Source organism: Anoplopoma fimbria, chromosome 9, assembly GCF_027596085.1.
Source record: "Anoplopoma fimbria isolate UVic2021 breed Golden Eagle Sablefish chromosome 9, Afim_UVic_2022, whole genome shotgun sequence".
Classification (NCBI taxonomy): Eukaryota; Metazoa; Chordata; class Actinopteri; order Perciformes; family Anoplopomatidae; genus Anoplopoma; species Anoplopoma fimbria.
Window position 1 is genome coordinate 27,121,340 of NC_072457.1, and position 20,808 is coordinate 27,142,147.

At 40.9% G+C, this 20,808-nt stretch overlaps 1 protein-coding gene across 1 annotated transcript; it reads right to left on the reverse strand.

The window, feature by feature from the left end:
- Window positions 1–931: 931 nt before the first annotated feature.
- On the reverse strand, window positions 932–19,025 carry aspscr1 (ASPSCR1 tether for SLC2A4, UBX domain containing). Its single transcript, XM_054604526.1, has 17 exons — window positions 18,873–19,025; window positions 18,601–18,656; window positions 16,850–16,964; window positions 14,224–14,322; window positions 12,640–12,699; window positions 12,483–12,556; window positions 11,806–12,394; window positions 11,045–11,104; window positions 10,629–10,768; window positions 9,723–9,804; window positions 9,550–9,616; window positions 9,139–9,201; window positions 8,022–8,074; window positions 4,718–4,769; window positions 4,518–4,587; window positions 3,836–4,023; window positions 932–1,250 (listed from the first exon to the last, which is right to left on the reverse strand). The coding sequence occupies exons 1-17, from the start codon at window positions 18,960–18,962 to the stop codon at window positions 1,240–1,242; spliced, it is 1,869 nt and encodes a 622-aa protein (XP_054460501.1). The 5' UTR covers window positions 18,963–19,025; the 3' UTR covers window positions 932–1,239.
- Between the last annotated feature and the right edge of the window lie 1,783 nt (window positions 19,026–20,808).

Genomic DNA, 20,808 nt, shown 5'->3' on the forward strand with positions numbered 1-20,808 from the left:
ACCTATATATCTTACCACTGTTAAGTTGTGTGAGGCTTATCTGAGAATAAGGTTTGAACTGCAACCAACACAAGCTCCATGAACAGCCTCCCGAAGAGCCGTCGCTTTATTTGGCATCAAAGACTCCAGGGGCAGTTGGAAGTAATTAATTTGCAAGAGGGAAACAGAAAGTGTGTGTGTGTGTGTGTGTGTGTGTGTGTGTGTGTGTGTGTGTGTGTGTGTGTGACAAGTGGAAGGAATGCAACTCCTCCCTCATACTCCCACAACACACACACACACACACACACACACACACAGAGTCCTGCTCCCCTCTGTGTTCGGCCTCTTTTTGAAGTTCCTCCTGCAGCTAAAAGAGTGAATGAGGGGACAGCTGGTGAGACGGTTGAGGAAGTGTGTAAGTGTGTGTGTGTAAGAGTGTGTGTAAGAGTGTGTGTGTGTGTGTGTGTGTGTGTGTGTGTGTGTGATGTTGACAACGTGAAAATATGGCTGCATGCTGCTTGTTTACTATAACCTGTGGACGGTTAGATAAATCAGGGTATGAGAGTCAGAGGCTGCGTAGATTTGTGTATCATGAGGTCTGCTCTGTTAGATCAAAGCTGTGGTCTCCATGGTTACAGGGAGGAACATGAAAAATGTTGAGCTGCTCTTCAACAACACCATGAACTCACTTATGAACAAATACGGTGACCCTAACAGACAAATCAGCCCACTTGTTTTTGATTTTACCTCAAATAAATCCCATCAAATTTGACTTTTCTAGGAATATAATCTATGGATTGATAGTTAGTGACGTGAACTCCAAAAGCCATAAACGATTAATAGAGACCACTCTATTAAACCTGTTAAAAACTGTTGAGGGTGGCCAAGATTATCACAGTACATACAGTAACATTTGAACTTCAATACAAGACAACACAGGATAGTTTTAGTTCAACCATCTTTATTCACTTTACACTACATCCTCACCTGCTGAATAAAAGCAGCACCTTTAACTCTCTCTCCTCTGATAAATCAACCGGAATGAAACACAACTCTCCTCCATTCCAGTATTCACCATACACTCACTCATTTGTCTCATCAGACCTAGTCAAGTGCAAGCTTCTTCCATGTTGGATTTAGTCCGCTGCAGCCAAAAGGTTGAGCCTTTATCAAAGCGCAGCAAAGGTTCAAGTGCTCTACTCTTCAACAGCTTGTCAGACGTCAGTGGTGAAGTCTTCCCATCAACACACAGCAGCAGTCTTATTTCTTACCTGTGAAAGAAACAGCAGACGGAAGTTAATGGCTCTGCCGATCTATAGAATAACAACAAGTAACATTTTAACGCTGGTGTTGATTTTTAAATATCATAAAGGCGTAACGGGTCAATCTGAGAAGAATAGTTCACGTATTTAATTTTGTTGAGCTACAACATGAGACGACAGAGAAACCAGAGATTTCTACACTGACGACGGCCAGATGTTATAATCAACATGCTGCAATTTATCAACAGGTTCAAAAAGAAAAGAAAACGTACTCAATAAAAAAGGAAAGAGCTTGTATATATTTATGACAAGAAATCCAGACACATTTAAAAAAAAAAAAAAATGGTTTGACATTTTGGGAAATACTTAAAGCACTTTATTCTGAAGGCTAAGTGAGAAAATCGATGCCACTCTCATGTCTGTCCATTAAATATGATGTCATTGAAAGGGGCTTAGAAACAGTGAAGCACATAACCCCAGAAAAAAATGCCATGATGTTTTTAAACTTTGTTTTTTTAATTAAACAAACAATATATAGCGCATTAGTTAGTGAGCTTTAGAGGCAACGGTACACTATTTTTAAAGATTTGGACTAAGGATTCCCCCTCTTAGCTGATTAATTGATAGAAGGTAAGTTTGGTAATCTTGAGAAGAGAACGCTAGATTTTTTAATCATATCAAGAAAGCAAATAAGTGTATTAAAAATGTATAATATAAATGTCAAAGTATTCCCTTATATATATGTTCATTTAACAGAAAGAAATATAAGAACACTACATAATATTAAACACAGACATTGCAATATGTGACCTGTAATAACTCCTGTCAACACGGCATCAACACAGCACTCATCATCCTGAGGACGGAGCAGAAAGCTTTCATAGGCGTGCCAGAGAGTCACCAGACCTCTAGACTGGAAGTGTGTTGGCTTTAATCTCAATTCCTGACAGTACTCTGGCCTTTTATGATCTCTAATAAAAGAGACGGGTTAAAAGTACTGGACATCTTCAGTGACGGACAAACGTGTGTCAGAGTGTGTGTGTGTGTGTGTGTGTGTGTGTGTGTGTGTGTGTGTGTGTGTGTGTGTGTGTGTGTGTGTGTGTGTGTCCTCTGTTCGTACGGCTCCACACAAGGAGCCTATAATTCCTGATTCAGCCCCGCTCCACTCAGTCTTATTCCTTTTAACTCTCCTCATGAAAGAGAAAGCAGCCACATCTTTCTTAAAAGACGCACATGGACACACACAGAGATCAGCCCGAAATAAAATGTGCACAAAAACACAAACAAGACAGAGAGAGAAAAAGGGAGCATTTTTTTATGAACAAAAACATCAATGCAGTGACCAGAAACGCCACATTATAACAACAGAGAAGCTCCGTGACTGGACGGACCACAGGGGCTCATGCTGTGTGATGTGGCCCAGCAGCAGGCTCTCTCCCTGGGCACGGAGAGGCTGCAGTGGTCTCCTGGGCCGGAGGGGGCGACCATCCTGAACTAATTGGTTCATCCTTAAATGCATCCTTATCTTCTGAGTCATGAGGAATTCTGCTTTTAAAAGACTATTTCCTATTGACTGTGGTTTGGGGGTTTGTGTGCGTGTGTGTGTGTTTACCACAACACAAATTGTGTGGCTCAAAGCCTTCTGTTCTTTCGCTACGTGATCTCTGAGGAGGACAGCTGGAGGGGTGAAATATATTGTTTCTGTATCAGGTGTGTAAGGCTGCTTTGTTTGGGCTGGTGTGAAAGCTGTCAATTGATCAGAGAGCCGTTCACGTCGTTGTGTCAGCCACCGTAGTTCTCCTTCGGGCTCTGATTCGCGGGAGAAGTTTCAGTTGGTTGCACTGGAAATTATGTTTGAAAAAGTCTGGGTCTTATTATATTTGAGGGCAAAAAAAAAAAAGTATTCACAACATCAGATACTATTTTTGAATGTAGAGAGTTCTGGTGTAACACAGAGAATGTTGTATTATGTGTTGTTTGTAGCCTAAATTGTTGCTAGGCTAGCAAGTTCTTTAGTCTGTTCATTGTTTTCAGTATGTCAGCCCTATAAATGTTAATACAAGCCCAGTTTGTCTTCTAGGATTTCCTGATGGCTTGTGTAACATGTTTGGCCGCCACGGAGGAAATAAATTCCTGACAATTGAAAACATCTCCCATATGTACTGCAGAACTGGATCAGGGACCGCATCGTCTGCCAAACAGCCAAGTGTGACCAACACATCACAGAATGTCACGATGAGGAGCTCAAGAAAACAAGAAGATCAAATCATTCTGACCCCTTTAAAAGCCTGACTGGACGGTGTTCACAAGTGTCCCCACATGGGTCCATGTAGAGATGATGATGCAGAACAACAGCCACTATAACTGTCAGATAAGTGTGTAAATTTCCAGTCCGTATCACTTTTTATTTTTTTTTATTTTACAGCTCTTGGTATGTTTATAAAAAGACTAGAACTTAAAAAGGCAACAATGCATATATTTTTCTCTTGGTCTGGACCAAATGATCCAAACTGCAGGTGTGAAAGCGACTTAAATGACTATGTCCGCATGCTCTACATACTGTCCGCATGCTCTACATACTGTCCCGTCCTCACCTGGAAGCTTGAGCCACTTGGGCACCTTTCCCGGGTCAGATCTGTTAGGTTTAGCAGCCTGGGTGGGTCCAGACGGGTCTCCCTCGTCCTGTGTGGACCCGCTGGTGTCCTCCCTCGGCTCTGAAGGAGGCAGCGGCTCCTCTGAGCTTTCAGAGTGCGAGGAGGGTGTTGTGGACCGGATCATGCAGCTGAGGTCGTGGAGGTGAGGTGAGGAAAAAAAAAAGGTTAAAATATTTTAGTTTCTCTTGAAAGATGGAAAGCATTTTTTGTTTTCTTTAGGAGTTCCTGTATCTATTTAAAGCAGCAGTGTTTTGCATGAGGAGCTAAACCAGAAGATTAAATAACATAGTGAGATCAAGATCTAAAAACAGACGAGTGATGACCTTGTTAGAGAAGCAAAAGGATAACAGGTGGGGGTCACTTTTGGGAAAGGGGCTCTGTCTTTAGCAGGACTGGAAAATGGTTTTATGTGTATGTTTATGTGTGTGCGTTTGTGGAGGAATGGGGGCACCTGCTGTTTAGGCTGAACCTCAAAGGGATTCCAATGATGACAGCTTTGTGACAGGAAAATAGGCTGGTTGCCGCTGGATACATGTGCATATACACACCCTAATGCATGCACGGCTAGACACACATCTTATCAGACACACACACACACAGACACAGTTAAGTGAACACATACCTTGCAATGGACTCATTTGCTTGCAAGGCCGAGACAGAGGATTCAACTAGTTCCCTCTTCATGTAAAAATCTGTGTAGGAAACACACACACACACACACACATGTAAACTGTTGTTTTGTTATATTACATTCCTCAGTTATACAACAGTATCTTTTTCAAAATCAGCATATGAAAGAAAAAAACAGAAAGGGACAAAAACCTGTCTTTGCGTCTGATCCAAAGTACACCAGAGCACCAGGAAACAGGTCGGCCTGCAGACGGAGAGGAGACGTGAACAGAAGCCATTAAAAAAAAATCATCAAGTCAATCTGTAAAAACATGGAAGAATCAAAACAAAACTGCCTCCCTTCTACACGCAAACCAAGCGCTGCCACCACATCCAAGCCAGAGTCAAGTTCATTTTTGAAGTTGATTCATTGCTCGGGGATCTGAACCAGTAACCGAGCTTCTTTGAAACAAACCACAAAATGAGCAACAATCAAATGGTTAGTGAAAACACTTTCACCCCTGAAGCACAACACTCCTCTCCGGTGGACGTCTTAATGGTTATAATGGACCATTTGCAGGCATGTATATTACCAAGTGTACAATTATGAGGTAGAAACGCAGACAGACAGACAGGCAAGCAGGATACGTGTCTGTGACTCTAATAGGAAGTAGACAAACAACACTAGTGAAAGATAAACACAGTCGTCTTCTTCTCCTGTGAACGTTCACAGAAACGCATGTGCAACACGGGAGAGCATGTGAGCAGAAGAACGAAGTTGAGTTGTTTTTAATGATTAATGATGTAAAATGACTTTCAGCAGGTAGTCGTGTGACCAACAGCAGAGACAAACCTCCACTTCACACTTAAGAAAAACACCATGAGTAGTTTCTGTTTTTTTTCAGATAATAGATCCTCTAACCTAACTACCTTAAGAGGAATAATGAGAATGTGTTTTATGAATTACATATTGAAGGAGCTCAATATGAGATTCAGAGCATATCTAGTGCCTCCACATGGAGACGTCTGAGCCGCGGCTAGAAGTTAGCGGTGCTGACAGAGCTAACAGTGTAAACCTGGGAGGGAACGTCGGCCGTGAGCTGGCCATTAGCTAGCTAGTGGGGCACAACAGAGAGAAACTTATATGCAGTAACACACACACACTCGGCCGGCCTGGCTACACAATCAAAGCACACAGAAGCTTGAAATACAAAACACACAGAGAATGGGTGTAGAGACTGACTTAACTCCACTATATATTCACATAGCAAATGCCTGTTTGCTGCTATATTAACGCTCTGAATATCGAACTTGGCACCTTAAAAAACAAACCAAAAAAAGGTAACTTCATTCTTTATACTAAGGATATAAGTAGTCAGTTGTAGTAGTGCTTTTATCAATGTTAAGAGGAATCACAGTAAAACCAGTAAAGGTGAATGTATCTTATACCCTTTAACCACAGAGAGATGAGGGTGAAAAATACAGGATTAAAGTGAATCATTACTTTATCGAAACAGGCACTGTTGAATTCATTTTACTGTTTTCCTTTTTTCGTTCCAATATCAAGAGGCGTCTGAATGTAAATCCCTGTGTAACGAACTGATGACCTAATCTGTGCCGTTCTGTGTCTCATGTTCAGCTCATGTGTGCAATGAATTAGTGTTGGAACTATAACCAAGAGGGGCGTGGCTCAGCGAGTAGTCAGTATATAAACTAATCAATAATTCTAATAATCAAATTTACAAGTAGCTCAATCTTGCACTGTTTCAAATCGACAGTATCAAAAGAGAGCGTATCATGGCTGTCACTGGGATTAGGCGGGTTTGTTCACCACTACAACCCATTCACACACTGTCCTTTCTCTCTCTGCCCCCCCCCCCCCTAGTGGGTTTCTAAATTGGGACCCTAATAGCCTAATTGCTATTATCACAGCCCTGTGAGCAGGAAACAATGTGTTACAGTGAAACAACGGGCATTCCTGCTTCCCTGCTCCTCTGGCAGCGGCACTTCCAGGGCAACGGGACAAGACCTGTGTGTGTGTGTGTGTGTGTGTGGTGTGTGTGTGTGTGTGTGTGTGTGTGTGTGTGTGTGTGTGTGTGTGTGTGTGAGAAAGAGTTTGAGAGAGAGACAGAGAAAGAGAGAGACAGAGACAGCGTACAAAAAAAAACATTTAAGAGAGAGAATGGAGGGAGGGAGGCAGAACGGATCCTGATGGAAGACAGAGGGAGAGACAGATGAGGGAGGGGACGCCTGGTATCAAAGGGCTTCTGGGTTGGGAAACATTCCTTTCCTGACATGACACAAAGTGATTTAAATGTGCGTGTGTGTGTGAGAGAGAAAGAGACGTATATGTCTGCACTCATGTCTACGTGACACAACAAAAAAGTGTGTGTGTGTCAAAGATTGATGTATAGACAGGAAAACAGAGCCAGACAGTGTGTTTGGTGTGTGAGACATGAAACCAAGGAGATTAAAGATTTTGTTTCTGTGTGCTTTAACGCTTCTAACTTCCTAACGGATAGAGACACGGGGGTGAGGCACAAGAGAGGGTTGGAGAGAGAGACAGTAGTGGTGGAGGCGGATGAGGGTGGAGAACGAGAAGAAGAGAGAGAGAGAGAAAGCTGGAGTTGGGGTACAGGAGAGGGACATGTAGTGATAAACAGGCCTGGGGGGTTCAGGAAGGGACACAAAGAGGAAAAAACAAAGAGACACCGGTGACGGGCATCAGAACATCAGATTTGATTCAGAGGGATTGTGGCACCAAAAGGACTTCCATCTCACACACACACACACACACTTCAAAGTGTGCTTGTGAGGATGGTTATCTGTTGTACCAGTCTGCTGAACACGATCACAACACGATATCACTTCAAACAACTTTCTCTTCCTCCGCTTCTCTTTTTTCGTTTACTACTTTAGGTTGAGTCCAACAAGAGGCACTGATAACGGAAATGTTCTTTTTGTTCTAAAATAATGGATCTAAAAATAAAAGAACAAGGAGAGTCTGCGAGGGCGCCTGTGTTCAGAGCGATGAACCATACAAGAGAACAACTTCTAATTTTTTTTTTTTTTTGTTTCTCTTCGCTCCCTTTCATTATTTGAATAGCTCTGAACTTGGAGGCAACAAAGCATCAAGGCTGCCCAATTCTCCGTGTATGTGTGTGTGTGTGTGTGTTTGTGTGTCGAGATCAAAGCGAGGCCTGTATTAACCCCATGTGCCAGTCTGGGAAAAATCAAGCCCAGCTGGGGTCAAGGACAGTGGAGAGGGGAGGGAGGGGGGACAAGTGTGAGAGAGTGTAGGAGCGAGAGAGGAGGGAGAGAACGGGAATGTGTTGGGGCTTTGAAGAGGAGAGAGGGACCACTCCATACATTTTACAGTCTGTCTCTGCGTGTGTCTGAGGTTTTCAAGGATGGGAAGTCTTCGTAGTTATTGTTTTCTGGAGTTTTACTGTGTTATGGTTGGTTTGAGTCAAATCATTCTGGTTATTATTGTGGTAAGTGTTGCCTAAAGACTTACCTGAAACAGTGTAGCCGAGGGGTCGTCCAGGATGGTTTTTGGGGGGGTGATGACTGAAAGAAACAAAAAAGTAACAATTAAAAACAGGGAACATCACTTAAATCTACACTGAATTCATTACTGATTCTAAAAGTTAAACTGAACAAGTGTTTTTAATAAATAATGAGACAACGTTTTGTCCTCATCAACAGAGACTGTACATGAGGACAGATAAATACATTTCACAGCTTTTCAGGGAATTATGAATAAGAGCAAGTTGGTGCAAACACTTAAACATTTTTCGTGCACACAAGTAGATCAAGTTTAGATATAAATGTGTGTCTACTCTGACGACAACTACAATCTAATTAGGCTTTTGCCATCAAACTAACTCTAATGTACGACGAAGCACTGGCTGTAAAATAAATAAAAAAGTGGACAATTAAACTCAGAAAAGCTCTGTTAAGATTTTTGAATGCAGCGTGAACATCAAAGAGAAGTCAGAGGGGGCAAGAAACTCGAGCAATCAGACGATCGGACAGGCTTTAAAAGAAACCTTCAGGTTAGTCAAACTCAATTTAAAGAGAGGATGTGGTTACGATAATCTGGATTATTTTTTGGCTTGTTCACAACTGATATGATTGTTTGGCCTCTCCTGTTTCTTGCCCCGTTGGACTTAATGGGAAGTACATTCTCTGTGTTGTTCCCAGGTCTCAGCAGTTACTTGAGCTGGATAATAAATTGACAGTATGAGCTTTTCACTGCGTGTATGATGGCCGATAACTAACAAGAAATGTCAGGATTTGAAATTTTAAAACAGTGTCTCAATTACATAATTTGTCCACCGGGCACTGACGAGTTTACTTTGGTCATAATCATAAACAACAATAACAACAACATCATCATCATCATTTGTTGTTAATGTCAGGCAATACTGGGATTGGCTTTAAAAATCCATTATCAGTCAGGTTATAATCCCAGTTGATAGAAATAAAGGCCAAAACTTCATATAGATATTGCTGTCAAGTGTGAATACACAGAAATATGATCATCAAACCTTCACAAAGCAGCTACAGGGGTGGATCCATACGCTCAATGATGTTGTGATTAATCAGTGGGAAAGTGAAATGAGACTTACACAAGTAGAAACTGAGCTGAGGATCCTCCAAGTGACTCCTCACAAAATGCCTCACGGCGCCAACTGGACACAAAACAAACACACCTAATCATGAACAAACTGATCCATCTGCACCTACATCAGTCGCCGTGTGGAGGAGAATTCATTTTTCAGATGGAATTCCCCTCAGATTTGTTGTTCTGCTGGTTGTCGTGTTGCTGTTGGGGTTGAGGTGGATTTAATCCCTGGAATTACAGACCTGTCTCATTATTTCTGTCTCTCTGTCACTCTGGTGTGGCTACAGTCATAAATGTGGTGAGGGAGCCGCAACTAGCTCCAACATTGCAGCCATACCTGTGGCTAGCCAGCTGAAATGAACACCCTCCACACACAAATACACTCTCACACACACTCACACACACACACACACACCTGTCTCCAGAGGCCTGAAGAAGCCTTGTAGAACATGTCTGTCTGGAAACTGGACCCTCAGGACCACCTGGAGACACACAGTGGCAGCGGGGTTATTAAAGTCTGTATATTACACACAAACACGGCAATTAAAAAAACAGGATTAGGATTATTTGTCCGTCATTTGTGCTCACTTTAGGATATCGTTCCATCTTCTCCTTTATCTGTGCTTCTCTTAGAGATTTAGTCATCAGCGGAGCCTCCTCCATCTGCTTCCTGGGGAGAAATAGACAGACACAGTTGTAATGAAAAGAGTTGTGAAATAAAAAAAGCAAACAGTGGGAAAGATGAGCAGACGAGGACCGTTTCATCTCCTACCCTTACTCGTGTGTGGCCGTGTGTTCGCGTGTGCGTGACAGAAGCAGAGACGAAATGCTGCGGTCGGCTTAATTTCCCCCTTGGTAATTGCAGTCATCGACACAGTAGTAGCGTAGCCACGAGGCAGCCAGCTAAGTCAATGTAGACGGAGATTAAAGGATGTACGCGGTGAGGTCTTAACCTGACGTTGTTTGGTCGATGGCTGGAGGATAAACGTCTACTCAAAACTGGCTCGCCAATTGCTCCCTGTACGCCATATTTAGAAGCTTTTGTAGTGTGCGCGGTGTGTTATAAATGAGTAAATGTTTGCAAACACACACAGCGTCTCAGCAGCTGCAGTCTGGTGGGGCCACATTCAGAGAGCACAGCGTAAACTAGTCCGCATCTGTTTCGAAGAAGCGCTCATAAATAAATAAAAACTTCAAACTCACAATAAATTAGAAAAAAAAAGAAAATCTTCAAAACGCACGCAGCGATGCCTGGCATTCTCCCTGACTATGGCCTCTCATCACTGCGATGGTATTCTGCAATTAAGGGTTATACATCGACAAAAAAACACCACAGGACCGAATGCCAAACTGACTAATTATCTGTTACAAACAGTGCAGGAACACATCTGATCCAGACATGTTTCTGCAGCAACAAGGTATTTATACGAAATATCACACAGTCCTCTGACCCAAAGCCACCCAACCCGCCTCCATCCACTCCCTGTCTCCCACCTCTCGCTCTTCAGCTGGGCGAAGCGCTTACGCACGTCATCCATCGTCACTTCAAAGAACTCGTCTGGCGGATCTCGGTGGTCCTCAGAGTGACGGGACACTGCGTCCAGGTGGTAGACGAGGGGCTCCCTCTCTATTGGCTGAGGAAAGAGAGCGAGGGAGGGAAAGGATGGAGACATAAAAATGTTCACACTGATGGATTCTACTAAAGCAGAGGGTTTCAAACTGTGAGGCACACGTGAGGCAAAGATACGGTGTGAGGTGAAACAAAAAACAACGGGAAGTAATTTATTTGTTATGAAACTTTAACGAGTTACAGAGTCAGATTGTGTCTAACGCTCATTCAAGATGACACACACACACTGACACACACACACACACACACGAAAGTTCTGACAGGAAATAAATAGTTTTACCTCTAAGAACTCCTCCCCTTGATCCATGTCCTCGTCCAGCTGGTTGGCAGTGGTTTGCCGCTGTGAGAGGAACAGAAAAGGCCAACAGTTTTACCCGCTTACTTGTGGAGAGATTGTTTTTCCGCCCGTTTCTAATGTCAATAAATAACCTTTAATCTTAAGGACAATGAAGTGTCATTTGCTTGTATCGAATAAAAAAAATCTGCCAATGGGGTAAAAGAAAAATGACAAAGAAATTGGACTACTAGAAACACTATTTGAGCTCAAGACTAGTAAGAAAGCATAATATGGTACCTGGCACCCTAATGGTTGAGGCATATGACATAACCACAGATGATTTGATTACAGGCCAAACATTTAAAAAAGAAAGCCTTTCAGTGAGCAATGAAATTTCAGAAATTCTAGATAAAACGTCCTTATAACTTGATTGCTTTTTAATTTAGCTAAATGTTGAAATTAACAAGACATGAATTATTCAGGCTGTAATGAACACAGAAGAAAATAATAAATAAAAAAATACTTGCAATGTTCTTTGGTTTTGAAATTTGCCAATTAAGTAGCTGTTCTGTAACTTTCAATCATCTCATCACTTCTTAGACAACTGGGACAAGATAAAACTATTTCATGACTACTGGGCAAACTGTAACTGCTGAATTAACGTTTTTGAGATGGTTTATAAAAAGAAAATGTAAACTCTGATTTTGATTATTTATCTTGGATGAGAATAACTAAAATAAGATATCAGGACTGGTATGACTCACCTTGGTGCTAGAACCGTGGCTGGATTTTGCTTTCTTGGCTTTCGGTGATTCTACTGCTGCAGTCAGAGTTGACACAGACGAGGATGAAGATAGCGGGCGTCCCGCTGAAGTTCCCCGTGGACCCCCGAGGCGCTGACCGCCACCAGAGAAGGGAATGAAAGGAGCCGAGGGGGCCGAGTAGGAGGAGGGAGCCGAGGGAGCCGAGGAGGAGGAAGAAGATGGGTGAGAGTTCAGTCCTGATGGCCCTGCTTCCTCGCCATCCTCCTCTGGCGTTCCTCTCCCGACAGGAGGAATCTTTGGCCGAACTGCATCCTGGGGGTTTCGAACCTCTTCCTGTTGAACAGGAAGTTTGCTGCATGTAGCAGGGGCGGGAGTTGGAGCACTGTGTGTTTCGATTTGCCTATCGGGGCCTGATTTTTTACTTGTCACATCAGTTGTTGATGTTTCCGGCTGTGAGGGAGCAGGATCAGGCTGAGATGACGGGCTAGGTGCGGTTTCCTTGGCAACAGGTGTGGTTGGCATAGCAGCTGTTTCAGTGGCTTCTTCGGCATCTTCCTGTCCCTGTGCTTTGTTCTTTTTGAGTATAAACCTTAAACAAATAAACGACAGCTTTATAATGAAGTCTCAAGTTAACATGATGTTGTGTTCAGTATGTTGTTTGTACACAAGCAGCCTACCTGACGATGGCATTTCCTCCTGTAAGACCCAGAGACTTCAGAGTGGCCTTCTTGAGTGCTTCTTCACCACTCACCTGCACACACAGACACCTTAGTACCCATAAAAGTTGTTTTTGTTTGGTTTTTTTTAATTGAGAGTTAAAGGAACATTGCATACCTCATCTCTCATGTAAACACACACAGGGGTGGCTTCTGACTCAGAGAACTCGGACACACTGGAATAAGATGGAAACAATAAGAAAGACAGATTTAAGTTAAGAGTGACTGATTTTTTGTTTGTTTTAGAGACAACATAACAAAACACAGAAGTGACTTTCTCTCAGCCCTGTGATTTTACAGTAAAACCTCATGTGCTGCAGTGGCACGCTGTCTGCATATGTAAACCATGTGAGCACAATCCTGTGTAGAAACTAATTGTACCATAAATGTTTAACTATTGTTCTCCACAGCTCTGAAAAGCTTTCCCCTCAGTTTCACAACCTTCACGGAGCTTTTACGCTGATGTGGAGCTGATACTCATTTCATGGAAGCATAACTTCCCTGGAAAAGGATCAGTAACGGGAGTGATGTCATTTAATAGAGATGAAATGAGAGCTGGACGGATGCACGAGCACCTGGGACCGCACAGCTGGAACTACTGAGTAACAGCTGCATTTGTACGTGTGTGTGAGTTTAAACTTCAGTAGAGGAGTGGTGAGAATAAGGGATGTTATCTAACACAATGACCGCCTTCATTTTACAGACAAGTACATAGTAAAGGCAAACACAAACATTGTCCATACTTGTGAGGACCATCTCAAGAAGTTTTATCAGAGAAATATGAGAAATATATGAAAAACATGATTAAACCCATTCAACACAATGAACCGTGCTCTCTGTTGCATCACCAGTGACCAAACTGTTCTTGTTTAAAATAATATTGTTTGTTTTTAAGTTTAGTTTTTAATGACAGCTACATTTTTCCATAGAAAATGTCAGTTGTATCATATCTGGCTTGGATCAGCATGAAACTCTTCTGGTTGAATCATCAGAACTAAAGATTAACAAATCCAGCAGAAAAAAATCTGGGTTTTTTTAAAATAAAAAAATTGTAACGTTAAAGCCTGTAAACACAAATCCATGAGATGAGAAGTTAACTGCATCTCCAAAGATGCATTTTGGTAAGAAACATCCAATCACAGAGCTTAGATTTGGATGACGTGTGTCGGTCACAGCGAGCTGCAGCAAAAGATCTCGGTATTGAGATAATGCCACAATCTGCAGGTTAAATAAATTCACTATTGAATTATGGTTAAACTCTGAATGAAGTCAGAAACTATGGTTCTGTGTTTTGTTGCCAACTAAAATAAAAGAACATTTAGTATTTACAGCTGATTGGTTTCTTTACCATAGCAACCGCAACCGAGCTGCATAGGTAATGTATTTGGAGCAGTTCGCCATGCTACACTGCTGAACAGTTGAAGGTAAATACCTAAAACTAATGGCCAACACTAAACAGGAGAGTCCTGTGTTTCTATGTTAACTAACACCGAGACAACAACTCTGAACTAAATATATTACCCAAACTTCACTCTAACCTAAAACCAAGTCCTAACCCTCGAACAGCCCTGTGAAGAAGTTAGAAACACAGAAAGATGTCAAATTGGTTCACGTTTGGTCCTCACAAAGATAGATGTTCAACAGCGCATGCACGCACACACACACACACGCACGCACGCACGCACGCACGCACCTGATCTGGGATCTGGGGGAAATGTGTGAGCAGTTCCCACAAACTCTGTCCAGAGGAGAAGGAACCCTGGAGCCGAGAGCCGTCCTCCATCTGTAGTGCAATCCGCACCTGAGGGACATTAAACCAAAGTCACACACAATTGCAGTTTAAACGCATGTCAAATACCGCACACACACACACACACTTTACAAATAAACCAGTGTCCATGATCCAGAACTATAACTCATAAGCGAATTAAAATGGGAACCACTTTCAGGTGTCACACTGCCTTTTTTCTTTACATTATTTAACTATTTTAATTGCCTTTAAAAATAAAAAACAGGTGCATCTTAACCTTTCATGTTGAAGGAATGCGTTACAAAAAGTTACCTCAATGCAGGAAGGAAACTCACTTTATTAAGTATCAAAGTCTCGCTAGGTGGCCATTTGTAAGTTCTTGGCACTACAGTCTTGAGCCATTTTGCAGGAAGAAAATTCTTTGATAATTAAATCTGATTATGCTGCACATGTGGGCCCAGCTCAGTCTGGAAGTGAGTAACACCAGGCATCAGCGCGAGTCTCTGTTGTTCTTTTTCTCTCTGAGTCATTATACGAGTTGTTTATGTTTACACAACAACAGTGTTGTCCAGCAAAGAAAGCACGCTGCACGTCGGCACACCGGGAGAGATGAAAAGAGCTCTTTGGCTGTCAACGGCTAAACATGAAACTCTCTCACACACCAGTTTGGCTGAGGTGAATGTTGGGAGGTAAACGACTCAGTGTGCCTGAGTATATTAAATCTGAGAGGTATCAACAGTCAACCATCCATCAAATGAACAAGAACAACAGATCAAACCCAGCCGTGATTTCACTTGTGATGCCACGATGTCATAGGAAACTACAGCTCAGCTACAACAAAGTGTTTATCTGGACACAGATAAGATCAGAGTGAACGCAGGAACACAGACGAAGAATATCCAGGTACTGTCAATAAAAGCCCACATATACAGCTGACAGAAATACCAAAATGGTTCTGATATTGCAACCATCATTTCTCCCCAAACATGTTTATGGGTGGTACAAATAATCAATATTTTGATATGGTTATGTGATGATATTAAGTTTGTCCTCAACTCTAAATCAACTAACACATCGATTAGTTGATTTAATCAACAGATCTGTAAACGTTTCATCACAAAGAATCACAACTTTAAATCTCACCAGATGTGTGCTCATAAGTTTCTTGGAAATAAGTAATTCTGCATAAAAAGGTTTATTAAAAAAAGACCCTTTAAAGGAAGTGTTGGTAAGCTTTATCAATTTATTTATTTTTTTATTCTCATTACATCCTGACAGCTATCAATGAATCAAATGAATCAAAAAGTGTAACAAGCTACCTGCCTGTCTACCTAACAACAACGCAGATAAGACGACTAATCAACTAAGAGGAGCAGCCCCAGATTATACAATACTGATACTCTGGCACCAGTATCACAATACTTTTCTTATGTTTCAGGGAATCACCTATATTGTGATACTTGGGTTAATCATCAGTGGCAAATCAAAGAAAAAAAACAGAATGTAATAGTGGAGAAATCAAATGTGTGCGGATGCTTCCATACAGGACTAGAGGGGTCACTGAACGGTTTGATAAAAATGACGCGAGTTACGTGCTGTGGTCTTCACAGTCACCAGATCTCCACCCAACTAAGAGATTTTGGCCGCCATGTCAGACAGCGCTTGTCACCGTCATTACATCACCAAAGGAGGGAATATCTTTTGTAAGATGGCCGTTCATCCTCACAGTAGTTCACAGACTTCTAGTATCACTGATGAGGAGCACTGAAGCTGTTCTGGTGGATCTTGGTGGAAGAGCAGCTTACTAAGACACTTTGTTGGTCTATCGTCCAAGCTGCATTACAATACCATATTATTACACTATATACTAATATATATTTGGACTTTATTACCTGAATGAAATGTAAAACAATATTAATATTATTATCAATGTTGTTATTTCTTGTTTGGGAAAGGGCTGGGCTATATAGCAATATTGTATCTTTATAGTGATTTGAGACAAGATATCGTCTTAGATTTGGGATTTTCATAATGGGGCATGAGTATTGTCTGTTCCTGGTTTTAAAGGCTGCAGATATTTTCGAAAGAATCAACAGGAAACCCTAGAATACTGTCAAAAATGTTGTGATATTTGATTTTCCCCACATCGGCCATCCTTAATTCAGTATATGTACCTACTAAGAATTCTCAGCCAATAATTTAATTTACTCGATCATGAAAGCAGGCAATTAAATTGAAAAATATTCAAATGTATCCATATATCGAACACAACAAACAGATCGTTTCACAGCTTTAGTTCATAACTGAAATAGAAACAAAGAAAACCTAAAATGCTAATGTTTATAAAAAATATATGTATGTGCTAAGCTTACATATTTCAGTTTCACCAAGTCAGGCCTGAGAATAGAGTTACTACTGTGTAATAGTGCTACTGGTGATACCGACTAGCAGACAACCCCAATATTTACACTTAAGTATTGTTCTGACACACTCACACACATTAAGGCACGACTGCTGTTATGCGTCTTTACTATGTGGTCTGACACAAAGGTTTAACACTGCTATCGTATAAACTAACCTGGCTGTCAGCTACAGCCTGTTTCCTTGTACTCGTCACCATTTCCAGTTTCGCATTGTTGGGCAGGTTGGCAAACCTCCAAGGCAGCGTGAGGTCAACAGCTGTCCTCTGAAACCTGTCAAATGTTGATGACAGAGGAGAGGCAGGTGAGGATGGTGGGACAAAAACTTCTTGGCTCATGAAAACAACACTGAGAAGCATTACATTTGACAAAACATCTTTCCTCTGGAATTCTCCCATCTTTAAAAATAAGACAAGAGGGAAAATATGATTCCTTTCATAACCTGACATGTTATACCTCCAGATTTCATAAGTGGAACGGTTGAGACTCCAGTGTTACTCCCCCAGTTTCTTTGGTCCCCCCTATATATGCTGTCTCCTGCCCTCACCTCTCCCCTTTTGTTGATATAATGCATTGGAGAGGAGCTCAAGTGCCGTTTACAGCTACTGACTGTAGGGTTTTACATTTTTATTTCTGTCAGATCTGCCAGTGTGGCATAAAGACCATAAACCTCCAAAGGATATCCAGTCTCGGGTCTCTTCCTTCTCCAACACAACACAACGCAGACAACACCGGTTACATATGTAAAAGCAATGTTAAATTTGTTTTTCTGACGAATAAGTCAAACCCAGTGCTTGAATTCAACCCTGCGTTAGAATAACGTGGACAAATAAGTTTGGACAAACCCCTGATACTTACAATAACTGTTTATCTCCTGGTCTAACATCAGCAGTCATGTAAAAATCACACAATATTCTTACACGGTACACACATACACAGTGAGGTATCGGTACACACATACACAGTGAGGTATCAGTACACACACACACAGTGAGGTATCAGTACACACACACACACAGTGAGGTATCAGTACACACACATACACAGTGAGGTATCAGTACACACACATACAGAGTGAGGTATCAGTACACACAGTGAGGTATCAGTACACACACGCATACACAGTGAGGTATCAGTACACACATACACACACACAGTGAGGTATCAGTACACACACACACACACACACACACACACACACACACAGTGAGGTATCACACACACACAGTGAGGTATCAGTACATACACACATACACAGTGAGGTATCAGTACATACACACATACACAGTGAGGTATCGGTACACACACACACACACACAGTGAGGTATCAGTACACACATACAGTGAGGTATCAGTACACACACGCATACACAGTGAGGTATCAGTACACACACACACAGTGAGGTATCAGTACACACATACACACACACAGTGAGGTATCAGTACACACATACACAGTGAGGTATCAGTACACACATACACAGTGAGGTATCACACACACACAGTGAGGTATCAGTACACACATACACACACACAGTGATGTATCAGTACACACATACACAGTGAGGTATCAGTACACACACACACACAGGTATCAGTACACACACACACACACAGTGAGGTATCAGTACACACACACACACACACACACACACAGTACACACACACAGTGAGGTATCAGTACACACACACACACACACACACACACAGTGAGGTATCAGTACACACACACAGTGAGGTATCAGTACACACACACACACACACACACACACACATGTATCAGTACACACACACACACAGTGATGTATCAGTACACACACACACACACACACACACACACACACACACACACACAGTGAGGTATACACACATGTCAGTACTGTGACACCACTCACTCACTGATACTCACTTCAGGCCGTGGTCGTCGGGGTTGAATCCATGTTTTTTGCAGACATCCTCCAGCACCTGAAGACGGAGAATATAAGCTCAGTGATAAAGTTTCCACCTAATAATCAAATCACATCCTTCCACAGGCACGACAACAGAAACTGATCCGTCACTGGCTACCTCCTGTTAGCACAACGAGCTAACAGGAGCAGAAACAGCGGCTCTGGTTTGAGTCAAAGGCTCAGAATGAAACAACCCGTCCTGCGGTGAGACTTGAGCTTAATACACCGTCACCTGTAACAGCGGAGTGTTTGAGGACACCTTCACCGCCTGTCTCCTCCCGTTAGGAGTGAGGACCGTCACAGCTGTGCCGCTGGCTGCCATTGTGTGTCGTGACGCCGCGGTGTTTATTTGAATAAACTTTATTGACACAGCGCCGGCTCAAAGGTTCACAATGACAGTTTCTAGAGCAGTGGTTCTCAACTTTTTTCAGTGATGTTCCCCCTGTGAAATACTTTTTTAGCCAAGTACCCCCTAACCAGCCAAAGCATTTTTGGTTGAAAAAAAGATGTAATACACAGCACTATATATATATATATATATGTATATATATATATATATATATATATATATATATATATATATATATATATATATATATATATATATATATATATATATATATATATATATATATATATGTATGTATATATATATATATATATATATATATATATATATATATATATATATATATATATATATATATATATATATACATATATATATATATATATATATATATATATATGTATATATATATATATATATATATATATATATATATATAGTGCTGTGTATTCAGGGGCGCCGCTAGTACCAGTCAAAAGTCTGGACACACCTTCTCATTCAACTACTTTGAAGAATCTAAAATATAAAACATATTCTGGTTTGTTGAGCATTTGTTTGTTTACCACATAATTCCATATGTGTTCCTTCATAGTTTGGATGTCTTCAATATTAATCTACAATGTAGAAAAAATAAAAATAAAAAAATAAAACCACTTGAATTTCCCCCATGGGGATCAATAAAGGAATATAAAGGAATATAAACTGTGCCATCAGTGTCTGATTTATTAAACTGTCAACACTGACGATTGCATTGTTGCATTGAATTCAGTTTATGAACTTACACTTATATTTTATTGAATATTTATTAAATAACTATTTTTAAAGGATTTTTGAATGGATGCTAATTTTAAATATATATTTTTAAAAATCTCACGTACCCCCTGGAGTGCCTTCACGGGAATTTGAGAACCACTGTTCTGTGAAATGACTATTCTATATATATATATATATATATACAGTACCAGTCAAAAGTGTGGACACACCTTCTCATTCAACTACTTTGAAGAATGTAAAATATAAAACATATTCTGGTTTGTTGAGCATTTGTTTGTTTACCACATAATTCCATATGTGTTCCTTCATAGTTTGGATGTCTTCAATATTAATCTACAATGTAGAAAAAATAAAAATAAATAAATAAAAACCATTGAATGAGAAGGTGTGTCCAAACTTTTGACTGGTACTGTATTTCAAATATGAAATAAATGAAGCCACAAATGTAGATTATGCTTAATTCAAAACCATACAGTGATAGAAGAAATTATACATATTTTATCAATGTAGCTTTTAATATATCACACACAAAAATATATGCAGAAGATTGACAAACTAAAGGGCAAACTTGAATGAATAAGAAGAGAAACGTATCATGATGCTTCCATACTGTACAGTGCGGTACAAAATGCTTTTATGCTCACAGAAGACTAAGACCTGTTGTAGCAGGTAAAATGTCTAATTTTAAAACGTCCATGCTTTCGCCCTGTTGATGAAAGCATTTGCAAAAGTGATTTGAATCATATGCTATGGCTCTCACAACCCAGCTGAAGTTGGGAGATTTTGGAGCAAATTGTTGGCCACACATCTGACATATTTCCTCAGTATAATGGTGTACATGCAACATATCATGTATGCAGAGCGAGGCACCTCTGCACAGGAACCACTTATGTTTATTTTTTATTTGTCAACCTATGTGTAAACTTGTAAATCTACAATACTCAAGTTTTAGAATTTTATTAAGACTTTCAATAAACCTTATGAGGTGGCTCAATCTATCTGTTTCTTTGTTTCTGTCCCTGTTTAGGAAAATCAGAGTTAGTCT

What these genes read in the sequence shown, in the direction of transcription:
- aspscr1 (XM_054604526.1), bottom strand. Translation starts at nt 18,962, where the DNA reads ATGGCAGCCAGCGGCACAGCTGTGACGGTCCTCACTCCTAACGGGAGG. An exon ending in GCCACGGTTCTAGCACCAAG is followed by an intron (nt 11,105 to 11,805) that starts GTGAGTCATACC and finishes TTCCTCTCACAG; the next exon opens with CGGCAAACCACTGCCAACCA. An exon ending in CCTCGGCTACACTGTTTCAG is followed by an intron (nt 4,770 to 8,021) that starts GTAAGTCTTTAG and finishes CTCCGTCTGCAG; the next exon opens with GCCGACCTGTTTCCTGGTGC.